Source organism: Garra rufa, chromosome 22 (genome assembly GCF_049309525.1).
Source record: "Garra rufa chromosome 22, GarRuf1.0, whole genome shotgun sequence".
NCBI classification, from domain to species: domain Eukaryota; kingdom Metazoa; phylum Chordata; class Actinopteri; order Cypriniformes; family Cyprinidae; genus Garra; species Garra rufa.
The window spans coordinates 25363626-25375780 of NC_133382.1; the positions used below are offsets into that span (position 1 = coordinate 25363626).

At 36.5% G+C, this 12155-nt stretch overlaps 1 protein-coding gene across 1 annotated transcript in view; it reads left to right on the plus strand.

Moving 5' to 3' along the window:
• The window catches only part of spata20 (spermatogenesis associated 20), a 74100-nt gene that overhangs the window by 26342 nt on the left and 35603 nt on the right, over positions 1-12155 (plus strand). Inside the window, exon 14 of the mRNA XM_073827885.1 lies at positions 10691-10890. Within this exon, the coding sequence (XP_073683986.1) occupies positions 10691-10890 (200 nt within the window). The remainder of the gene's footprint in view (positions 1-10690; positions 10891-12155) is intronic.

The following is a 12155-nucleotide window of genomic DNA, read 5'->3' on the forward strand; positions in this document are numbered from 1 at the left end:
ACATTTCACTCATAAATAAATGTCTCATAAATAACGGAAAATTCTGTGTTTGGCGGGGACGCGTTTTCTCATAGATAACGGAAAATTCTGTGTTTGGCGGGGAAGCGTTGTCTCATAAATAACGGAAAATTCTGTGTTTGGCGAACAAGCGTTGTCTCATAAATAACGGAAAATTCTGTGTTTGGCGAACAAGCGTTGTCTCATAAATAACGGAAAATTCTGTGTTTGGCGAACAAGCGTTGTCTCATAAATAACGGAAAATTCTGTGTTTGGCGAACAAGCGTTGTCTCATAAATACCACTTTTACCACTTCCTGGATCGACATTTCACTCATAAATAAATGTCTCATAAATAACGGAAAATTCTGTGTTTGGCGGGGACGCGTTTTCTCATAGATAACGGAAAATTCTGTGTTTGGCGGGGAAGCGTTTTCTCATAAATAACGGAAAATTCTGTGTTTGGCGGGGAAGCGTTTTCTCATAAATAATGGAAAATTCTGTGTTTGGCGAACAAGCGTTGTCTCATAAATAACGGAAAATTCTGTGTTTGGCGGGGAAGCGTTTTCTCATAAATAATGGAAAATTCTGTGTTTGGCGGGGAAGCGTTTTCTCATAAATAATGGAAAATTCTGTGTTTGGCGGGGAAGCGTTTTCTCATAAATAATGGAAAATTCTGTGTTTGGCGAACAAGCGTTGTCTCATAAATAACGGAAAATTCTGTGTTTGGCGGGGAAGCGTTTTCTCATAAATAATGGAAAATTCTGTGTTTGGCGGGGAAGCGTTTTCTCATAAATAATGGAAAATTCTGTGTTTGCGAACAAGCGTTGTCTCATAAATAACGGAAAATTCTGTGTTTGGCGAACAAGCGTTGTCTCATAAATAATGGAAAATTCTGTGTTTGGCGAACAAGCGTTGTCTCATAAATAACGGAAAATTCTGTGTTTGGCGGGGAGGCGTTTTCTCATAAATAATGGAAAATTCTGTGTTTGGCGTGGAAGCGTTGTCTCATAAATAACGGAAAATTCTGTGTTTGGCGAACAAGTGTTGTCTCATAAATAATGGAAAATTCTGTGTTTGGCGAACAAGCGTTAAATAACGGAAAATTCTGTGTTTGGCGGGGAGGCGTTTTCTCATAAGTAATGGAAAATTCTGTGTTTGGCGAACAAGCGTTGTCTCATAAATAACGGAAAATTCTGTGTTTGGCGAACAAGCGTTGTCTCATAAATAATGGAAAATTCTGTGTTTGGCGAACAAGCGTTGTCTCATAAATAACGGAAAATTCTGTGTTTGGCGAACAAGCGTTGTCTCATAAATAATGGAAAATTCTGTGTTTGGTGAACAAGCGTTGTCTCATAAATAACGGAAAATTCTGTGTTTGGCGGGGAGGCGTTTTCTCATAAATAATGGAAAATTCTGTGTTTGGCGTGGAAGCGTTGTCTCATAAATAACGGAAAATTCTGTGTTTGGCGAACAAGCGTTGTCTCATAAATAACGGAAAATTCTGTGTTTGGCGTGGAAGCGTTGTCTCATAAATAACGGAAAATTCTGTGTTTGGCGGGGAAGCATTTTCTCATAAATAATGGAAAATTCTGTGTTTGGTGTGGAAGCGTTGTCTCATAAATAATGGAAAATTCTGTGTTTGGCGTGGAAGCGTTGTCTCATAAATAACGGAAAATTCTGTGTTTGGCGTGGAAGCGTTGTCTCATAAATAACGGAAAATTCTGTGTTTGGCGTGGAAGCGTTGTCTCATAAATAACGGAAAATTCTGTGTTTGGTGTGGAAGCGTTGTCTCATAAATAATGGAAAATTCTGTGTTTGGCGAACAAGCGTTGTCTCATAAATAACGGAAAATTCTGTGTTTGGCGTGGAAGCGTTGTCTCATAAATAACGGAAAATTCTGTGTTTGGCGAACAAGCGTTGTCTCATAAATAACGGAAAATTCTGTGTTTGGCGTGGAAGCGTTGTCTCATAAATAATGGAAAATTCTGTGTTTGGCGTGGAAGCGTTGTCTCATAAATAACGGAAAATTCTGTGTTTGGCGTGGAAGCGTTGTCTCATAAATAACGGAAAATTCTGTGTTTGGCGGGGAAACGTTGTCTCATAAATAACGGAAAATTCAGTGTTTGGCAAGGAAGTGTTGTGTCATAAATAACGGAAAATTCTGTGTTTGTCAAGGAAAGTGTTGTCTCATAGATAACGGAAAATTCCATGTTTGGCAAGAAAGCGTTTTCTCATAAATAACGGAAAATTCTGTGTTTGGCGGGGAAGCGTTGTCTCATAAATAACGGAAAATTCTGTGTTTGGCGGGGAAGCGTTGTCTCATAAATAACGGAAAATTCAGTGTTTGGCAAGGAAGTGTTGTGTCATAAATAACGAAAATTCCGTGTTTGTCAAGGAAAGTGTTGTCTCATAGATAACGGAAAATTCCATGTTTGGCAAGAAAGCGTTTTCTCATAAATAACGGAAAATTCTGTGTTTGGCGGGGAAGCGTTGTCTCATAAATAACGGAAAATTCAGTGTTTGGCAAGGAAGTGTTGTGTCATAAATAACGAAAATTCCGTGTTTGTCAAGGAAAGTGTTGTCTCATAGATAACGGAAAATTCCATGTTTGGCAAAAAAGCGTTTTCTCATAAATAACGGAAAAATTCTGTGTTTGGTGTGGAAGCGTTGTCTCATAAATAACGGAAAATTCTGTGTTTGGCGTGGAAGCGTCTCATAAATAACGGAAAATTCTGTGTTTGGCGTGGAAGCGTTGTCTCATAAATAACGGAAAATTCTGTGTTTGGCGTGGAAGCGTTGTCTCATAAATAGCGGAAAATTCTGTGTTTGGCGTGGAAGCGTTGTCTCATAAATAACGGAAAATTCTGTGTTTGGCGTGGAAGCGTTGTCTCATAAATAACGGAAAATTCTGTGTTTGGCGGGGAAACGTTGTCTCATAAATAACGGAAAATTCAGTGTTTGGCAAGGAAGTGTTGTGTCATAAATAACGGAAAATTCCGTGTTTGTCAAGGAAAGTGTTGTCTCATAGATAACGGAAAATTCCATGTTTGGCAAGAAAGCGTTTTCTCATAAATAACGGAAAATTCTGTGTTTGGCGGGGAAGCGTTGTCTCATAAATAACGGAAAATTCTGTGTTTGGCGGGGAAACGTCTCATAAATAACGGAAAATTCTGTGTATGGCGTGGAAGCGTTTTCTCATAAATAATGGAAAATTCTGTGTTTGCGAACAAGCGTTGTCTCATAAATAACGGAAAATTCTGTGTTTGGCGAACAAGCGTTGTCTCATAAATAATGGAAAATTCTGTGTTTGGCGAACAAGCGTTGTCTCATAAATAACGGAAAATTCTGTGTTTGGCGGGGAGGCGTTTTCTCATAAATAATGGAAAATTCTGTGTTTGGCGTGGAAGCGTTGTCTCATAAATAACGGAAAATTCTGTGTTTGGCGAACAAGTGTTGTCTCATAAATAATGGAAAATTCTGTGTTTGGCGAACAAGCGTTAAATAACGGAAAATTCTGTGTTTGGCGGGGAGGCGTTTTCTCATAAGTAATGGAAAATTCTGTGTTTGGCGAACAAGCGTTGTCTCATAAATAACGGAAAATTCTGTGTTTGGCGAACAAGCGTTGTCTCATAAATAATGGAAAATTCTGTGTTTGGCGGGGAAGCGTTTTCTCATAAATAATGGAAAATTCTGTGTTTGGCGAACAAGCGTTGTCTCATAAATAACGGAAAATTCTGTGTTTGGCGGGGAAGCGTTTTCTCATAAATAATGGAAAATTCTGTGTTTGGCGGGGAAGCGTTTTCTCATAAATAATGGAAAATTCTGTGTTTGGCGGGGAAGCGTTTTCTCATAAATAATGGAAAATTCTGTGTTTGGCGAACAAGCGTTGTCTCATAAATAACGGAAAATTCTGTGTTTGGCGGGGAAGCGTTTTCTCATAAATAATGGAAAATTCTGTGTTTGGCGGGGAAGCGTTTTCTCATAAATAATGGAAAATTCTGTGTTTGCGAACAAGCGTTGTCTCATAAATAACGGAAAATTCTGTGTTTGGCGAACAAGCGTTGTCTCATAAATAATGGAAAATTCTGTGTTTGGCGAACAAGCGTTGTCTCATAAATAACGGAAAATTCTGTGTTTGGCGGGGAGGCGTTTTCTCATAAATAATGGAAAATTCTGTGTTTGGCGTGGAAGCGTTGTCTCATAAATAACGGAAAATTCTGTGTTTGGCGAACAAGTGTTGTCTCATAAATAATGGAAAATTCTGTGTTTGGCGAACAAGCGTTAAATAACGGAAAATTCTGTGTTTGGCGGGGAGGCGTTTTCTCATAAGTAATGGAAAATTCTGTGTTTGGCGAACAAGCGTTGTCTCATAAATAACGGAAAATTCTGTGTTTGGCGAACAAGCGTTGTCTCATAAATAATGGAAAATTCTGTGTTTGGCGAACAAGCGTTGTCTCATAAATAACGGAAAATTCTGTGTTTGGCGAACAAGCGTTGTCTCATAAATAATGGAAAATTCTGTGTTTGGTGAACAAGCGTTGTCTCATAAATAACGGAAAATTCTGTGTTTGGCGGGGAGGCGTTTTCTCATAAATAATGGAAAATTCTGTGTTTGGCGTGGAAGCGTTGTCTCATAAATAACGGAAAATTCTGTGTTTGGCGAACAAGCGTTGTCTCATAAATAACGGAAAATTCTGTGTTTGGCGTGGAAGCGTTGTCTCATAAATAACGGAAAATTCTGTGTTTGGCGGGGAAGCATTTTCTCATAAATAATGGAAAATTCTGTGTTTGGTGTGGAAGCGTTGTCTCATAAATAATGGAAAATTCTGTGTTTGGCGTGGAAGCGTTGTCTCATAAATAACGGAAAATTCTGTGTTTGGCGTGGAAGCGTTGTCTCATAAATAACGGAAAATTCTGTGTTTGGCGTGGAAGCGTTGTCTCATAAATAACGGAAAATTCTGTGTTTGGTGTGGAAGCGTTGTCTCATAAATAATGGAAAATTCTGTGTTTGGCGAACAAGCGTTGTCTCATAAATAACGGAAAATTCTGTGTTTGGCGTGGAAGCGTTGTCTCATAAATAACGGAAAATTCTGTGTTTGGCGAACAAGCGTTGTCTCATAAATAACGGAAAATTCTGTGTTTGGCGTGGAAGCGTTGTCTCATAAATAATGGAAAATTCTGTGTTTGGCGTGGAAGCGTTGTCTCATAAATAACGGAAAATTCTGTGTTTGGCGTGGAAGCGTTGTCTCATAAATAACGGAAAATTCTGTGTTTGGCGGGGAAACGTTGTCTCATAAATAACGGAAAATTCAGTGTTTGGCAAGGAAGTGTTGTGTCATAAATAACGGAAAATTCTGTGTTTGTCAAGGAAAGTGTTGTCTCATAGATAACGGAAAATTCCATGTTTGGCAAGAAAGCGTTTTCTCATAAATAACGGAAAATTCTGTGTTTGGCGGGGAAGCGTTGTCTCATAAATAACGGAAAATTCTGTGTTTGGCGGGGAAGCGTTGTCTCATAAATAACGGAAAATTCAGTGTTTGGCAAGGAAGTGTTGTGTCATAAATAACGAAAATTCCGTGTTTGTCAAGGAAAGTGTTGTCTCATAGATAACGGAAAATTCCATGTTTGGCAAGAAAGCGTTTTCTCATAAATAACGGAAAATTCTGTGTTTGGCGGGGAAGCGTTGTCTCATAAATAACGGAAAATTCAGTGTTTGGCAAGGAAGTGTTGTGTCATAAATAACGAAAATTCCGTGTTTGTCAAGGAAAGTGTTGTCTCATAGATAACGGAAAATTCCATGTTTGGCAAAAAAGCGTTTTCTCATAAATAACGGAAAAATTCTGTGTTTGGTGTGGAAGCGGTGTCTCATAAATAACGGAAAATTCTGTGTTTGGCGTGGAAGCGTCTCATAAATAACGGAAAATTCTGTGTTTGGCGTGGAAGCGTTGTCTCATAAATAACGGAAAATTCTGTGTTTGGCGTGGAAGCGTTGTCTCATAAATAGCGGAAAATTCTGTGTTTGGCGTGGAAGCGTTGTCTCATAAATAACGGAAAATTCTGTGTTTGGCGTGGAAGCGTTGTCTCATAAATAACGGAAAATTCTGTGTTTGGCGGGGAAACGTTGTCTCATAAATAACGGAAAATTCAGTGTTTGGCAAGGAAGTGTTGTGTCATAAATAACGGAAAATTCCGTGTTTGTCAAGGAAAGTGTTGTCTCATAGATAACGGAAAATTCCATGTTTGGCAAGAAAGCGTTTTCTCATAAATAACGGAAAATTCTGTGTTTGGCGGGGAAGCGTTGTCTCATAAATAACGGAAAATTCTGTGTTTGGCGGGGAAACGTCTCATAAATAACGGAAAATTCTGTGTATGGCGTGGAAGCGTTTTCTCATAAATAATGGAAAATTCTGTGTTTGCGAACAAGCGTTGTCTCATAAATAACGGAAAATTCTGTGTTTGGCGAACAAGCGTTGTCTCATAAATAATGGAAAATTCTGTGTTTGGCGAACAAGCGTTGTCTCATAAATAACGGAAAATTCTGTGTTTGGCGGGGAGGCGTTTTCTCATAAATAATGGAAAATTCTGTGTTTGGCGTGGAAGCGTTGTCTCATAAATAACGGAAAATTCTGTGTTTGGCGAACAAGTGTTGTCTCATAAATAATGGAAAATTCTGTGTTTGGCGAACAAGCGTTAAATAACGGAAAATTCTGTGTTTGGCGGGGAGGCGTTTTCTCATAAGTAATGGAAAATTCTGTGTTTGGCGAACAAGCGTTGTCTCATAAATAACGGAAAATTCTGTGTTTGGCGAACAAGCGTTGTCTCATAAATAATGGAAAATTCTGTGTTTGGCGAACAAGCGTTGTCTCATAAATAACGGAAAATTCTGTGTTTGGCGAACAAGCGTTGTCTCATAAATAATGGAAAATTCTGTGTTTGGTGAACAAGCGTTGTCTCATAAATAACGGAAAATTCTGTGTTTGGCGGGGAGGCGTTTTCTCATAAATAATGGAAAATTCTGTGTTTGGCGTGGAAGCGTTGTCTCATAAATAACGGAAAATTCTGTGTTTGGCGAACAAGCGTTGTCTCATAAATAACGGAAAATTCTGTGTTTGGCGTGGAAGCGTTGTCTCATAAATAACGGAAAATTCTGTGTTTGGCGGGGAAGCATTTTCTCATAAATAATGGAAAATTCTGTGTTTGGTGTGGAAGCGTTGTCTCATAAATAATGGAAAATTCTGTGTTTGGCGTGGAAGCGTTGTCTCATAAATAACGGAAAATTCTGTGTTTGGCGTGGAAGCGTTGTCTCATAAATAACGGAAAATTCTGTGTTTGGCGTGGAAGCGTTGTCTCATAAATAACGGAAAATTCTGTGTTTGGTGTGGAAGCGTTGTCTCATAAATAATGGAAAATTCTGTGTTTGGCGAACAAGCGTTGTCTCATAAATAACGGAAAATTCTGTGTTTGGCGTGGAAGCGTTGTCTCATAAATAACGGAAAATTCTGTGTTTGGCGAACAAGCGTTGTCTCATAAATAACGGAAAATTCTGTGTTTGGCGTGGAAGCGTTGTCTCATAAATAATGGAAAATTCTGTGTTTGGCGTGGAAGCGTTGTCTCATAAATAACGGAAAATTCTGTGTTTGGCGTGGAAGCGTTGTCTCATAAATAACGGAAAATTCTGTGTTTGGCGGGGAAACGTTGTCTCATAAATAACGGAAAATTCAGTGTTTGGCAAGGAAGTGTTGTGTCATAAATAACGGAAAATTCTGTGTTTGTCAAGGAAAGTGTTGTCTCATAGATAACGGAAAATTCCATGTTTGGCAAGAAAGCGTTTTCTCATAAATAACGGAAAATTCTGTGTTTGGCGGGGAAGCGTTGTCTCATAAATAACGGAAAATTCTGTGTTTGGCGGGGAAGCGTTGTCTCATAAATAACGGAAAATTCAGTGTTTGGCAAGGAAGTGTTGTGTCATAAATAACGAAAATTCCGTGTTTGTCAAGGAAAGTGTTGTCTCATAGATAACGGAAAATTCCATGTTTGGCAAGAAAGCGTTTTCTCATAAATAACGGAAAATTCTGTGTTTGGCGGGGAAGCGTTGTCTCATAAATAACGGAAAATTCAGTGTTTGGCAAGGAAGTGTTGTGTCATAAATAACGAAAATTCCGTGTTTGTCAAGGAAAGTGTTGTCTCATAGATAACGGAAAATTCCATGTTTGGCAAAAAAGCGTTTTCTCATAAATAACGGAAAAATTCTGTGTTTGGTGTGGAAGCGTTGTCTCATAAATAACGGAAAATTCTGTGTTTGGCGTGGAAGCGTCTCATAAATAACGGAAAATTCTGTGTTTGGCGTGGAAGCGTTGTCTCATAAATAACGGAAAATTCTGTGTTTGGCGTGGAAGCGTTGTCTCATAAATAGCGGAAAATTCTGTGTTTGGCGTGGAAGCGTTGTCTCATAAATAACGGAAAATTCTGTGTTTGGCGTGGAAGCGTTGTCTCATAAATAACGGAAAATTCTGTGTTTGGCGGGGAAACGTTGTCTCATAAATAACGGAAAATTCAGTGTTTGGCAAGGAAGTGTTGTGTCATAAATAACGGAAAATTCCGTGTTTGTCAAGGAAAGTGTTGTCTCATAGATAACGGAAAATTCCATGTTTGGCAAGAAAGCGTTTTCTCATAAATAACGGAAAATTCTGTGTTTGGCGGGGAAGCGTTGTCTCATAAATAACGGAAAATTCTGTGTTTGGCGGGGAAACGTCTCATAAATAACGGAAAATTCTGTGTATGGCGTGGAAGCGTTTTCTCATAAATAATGGAAAATTCTGTGTTTGGCGAACAAGCGTTGTCTCATAAATAACGGAAAATTCTGTGTTTGGCGGGGAAGCGTTGTCTCATAAATAATGGAAAATTCTGTGTTTGGCGAACAAGCGTTTTCTCATAAATAACGGAAAATTCTGTGTTTGGCGAACAAGCGTTGTCTCATAAATAACGGAAAATTCTGTGTTTGGCGTGGAAGTGTTGTCTCATAAATAATGGAAAATTCTGTGTTTGGCGGGGAAGCGTTGTCTCATAAATAATGGAAAATTCTGTGTTTGGCGGGGAAGCGTTGTCTCATAAATAATGGAAAATTCTGTGTTTGGCGGGGAAGCGTCTCATAAATAACGGAAAATTCAGTGTTTGGCAAGGAAGTGTTGTGTCATAAATAACGGAAAATTCCATGTTTGGCAGGAAAGCGTTTTCTCATAAATAACGGAAAATTCTGTGTTTGGCGGGGATGCATTGTTTTATAAATATCGTAAAATTCCATGCGCTGTCTCCAAAAAAAAACAACAACATAAAATTCCGTGTTTGGTCGGGAAGCGTTGTTTAAAAAAATAACGTAAAATTCTGTGTTTGGCTGGAAAACGTTGCCTAATAAATATCGTAAAATCCTGTGTTTGGCTGGGAAAAGCTATCTCCTAAATCATGGAAAATTCTGTGTTTGGCAGGGATGCGTTGTCTCGTAAATAACGTAAAATTCCATGTTTGGCTGGGAAGCGCTGTCTCTTAAATCATGGAAAATTCTATGTTTGGCAGGGATGCGTTGTCTCAAAAAAGACATAAAATTGGGTGTTTGGCCGGAAAGCATTGTCTCATAAATATCATCTTTTACCACTTCCTGGATTGACATTTCACTCTGAACATTAGGCAGTTTTTATTTATATGCTGTGTATTGTTGATGATCACATTATTTTTCAAATGCATCTGCTAACATATGAGATTGCTATTTTCTGCATCTTTCTAGTCTGTATTTTTTTAATTAGAAGATTCTGGACTCATTCAAGAGATGCATAATAGCTATACCTAGTGTATAACTATGAAAACAGAAATTCTGAGTTTGCCGGGAAAGTGTTGTCTCTTAAATAGTGCAAAATTGTGTGATTGGCGGGAAAGCGTTGTCTCATAAATATCGGAATATTCTGTGTTTGGCTGGAAAGTGCTGTCTCTGAAATCATGGGAAAAATCGTGGAAAAATTAATGTAAAAATGTTTGGCAGGGAAAGCGTTGTCTCATAAATATAATAAAAAAAAAATAAAAAAAAAATATAATAAAATTCTGTGTTTGGCAATCAATACTTATTTTCTTCCACCATAATGACACACTCCCAACATGTCAAGCTTTTAGAAAATCCAGATTTGTGATCCCGTTAATGTGCGATCAGCTTGTTCATACAATCATTCTGACTTGACTTGCTTGCGGTAAATGGCCATGTGTGGTACATGTGTCTTGTAAGGAGCGGGCAAGCTACCTGATATCATCTGCATGAGTTTAGTTGGGACAGCATTGCTGCTATTCATCAGTCATCGCTTCCATCCCTCTCAGCTTCCAGATGCAATCAGCTCATTACATTGTGACACGAGGCACGGGAACCCACTCCCAACACCCGCTTTGCACACACACAAACAAAGAGCAGATAAAGTAAATCAACTCGCAGCTCTAGAGCCACTTCACTTGTGATATCAGGCACTTATAGCTCTGCTTAACCTGATAAATGGGCTCTGGTTAAATTGATATCGGAAACATCAATGTTATGATGCCATTTTTTCCAGAAGCCAGACTGTTTACATCAGGTGTGTTTGAAAACATAGCTGCTATGCTAGAATAATTATCTGACTGTAATAGCATTGTGTCTTTTTTCTTTTTTCTTTTTTCTTTAGATCAGGACGGTGCCGAACCCAGCGCAAACTCTGTCTCAGCCATGAACTTGCTGCGACTCTCCCACCTCACAGGCCGGCAAGACTGGATACAGCGCTCGCAGCAATTACTGACTGCTTTCTCTGATAGACTGCTTAAGGTGCCAATCGCCCTGCCAGACATGGTCCGCAGTGTCATGGCCCAGCATTATACCCTCAAACAGGTAACTGTAGTGTGGTCCACAGCTACTGCATGTGAAGTTTAAAAGTCCAGTTTCACTTGTCACATCATGTCCATCTGATGCAATGGCAATGAAATGGTTTTTTTTTTCAAGCCTTCTTGACTCTGAATACTACAATAAGACAGACATGTTCACAAGTCCCTAAGGTAGAGTCAGACTCCAATCTCAAGTCTCTCAAGGCCAGGTTTCAAGTCTTTGGTCTGGAGAGTTTTGACAGTTTTTCACTATATGCTCCTGATTAGTTTTATAAACCCTTTTTAAGATTTATATTTTAAATATTTTCAATGTTTATGATTTAACTTGTTTATGTAAATCAAGTATTTATTTCTGTATTTATTTTGTGTATGTTTTCCTAATTTTTAGTTGTTTTTTTTGTTTAAAAAACATAATTTTATTATTTGTTAGTGTATTATTTAACATTGTAATAGGTAAATAAATACAGTTTAAATAAATAAATAAAATTCATATTTATTAATTATATTTATGTATATATTTTATTATATGTGCTTGTTTAAACATAATAATTATTTTAATAATAATTTGTAATATATTTTTAACATAGTAATAAATAAATATTTATGTTTTATGAATTATAGTTATGTATATATTGTTATTATATGAATATATTTCTTAATATATAATAATAACAATTATTATTATTAATGTATTATTTAACAGTGTTTTACATATTTAAATAAATAAATATATATTATTTATTATAAGTATTTATATATTGTTATTATATGTAAATGTGTTTTAACATATAATAGTAATTTTTATTATTATTAATATTATTATTTAACATTTTACAAATAAATAAATATTTATATTTATTATTAATTTATGTATTAGATTAATTTAATAAATTACATACGTTTTATGTATATAATGTAATGTGTAATTATTTCTTAACATATAATAATAATAATTATTATTATTATTACTATTGTTAATGTATTATTTAGCATTATTTTACATTTTCATGTCAAATAAATAAATATGTATGTATTATTAATTATACTTTTTAATATATTGTTATTATATGTATGTATATATTTATTAATATAATATAATAATAATAGTAATAATAATTAATTATTATTGTTATTATTATTTTAATGTATTCTTTAAAATAGTTTTAAATAAATAAATAAAATATATGTATTATTAATTATGTTTATGTATATTGTTGTTATATGTAATGATTTCTTAACATATAATAATAATATTATTATTATTAATTTATG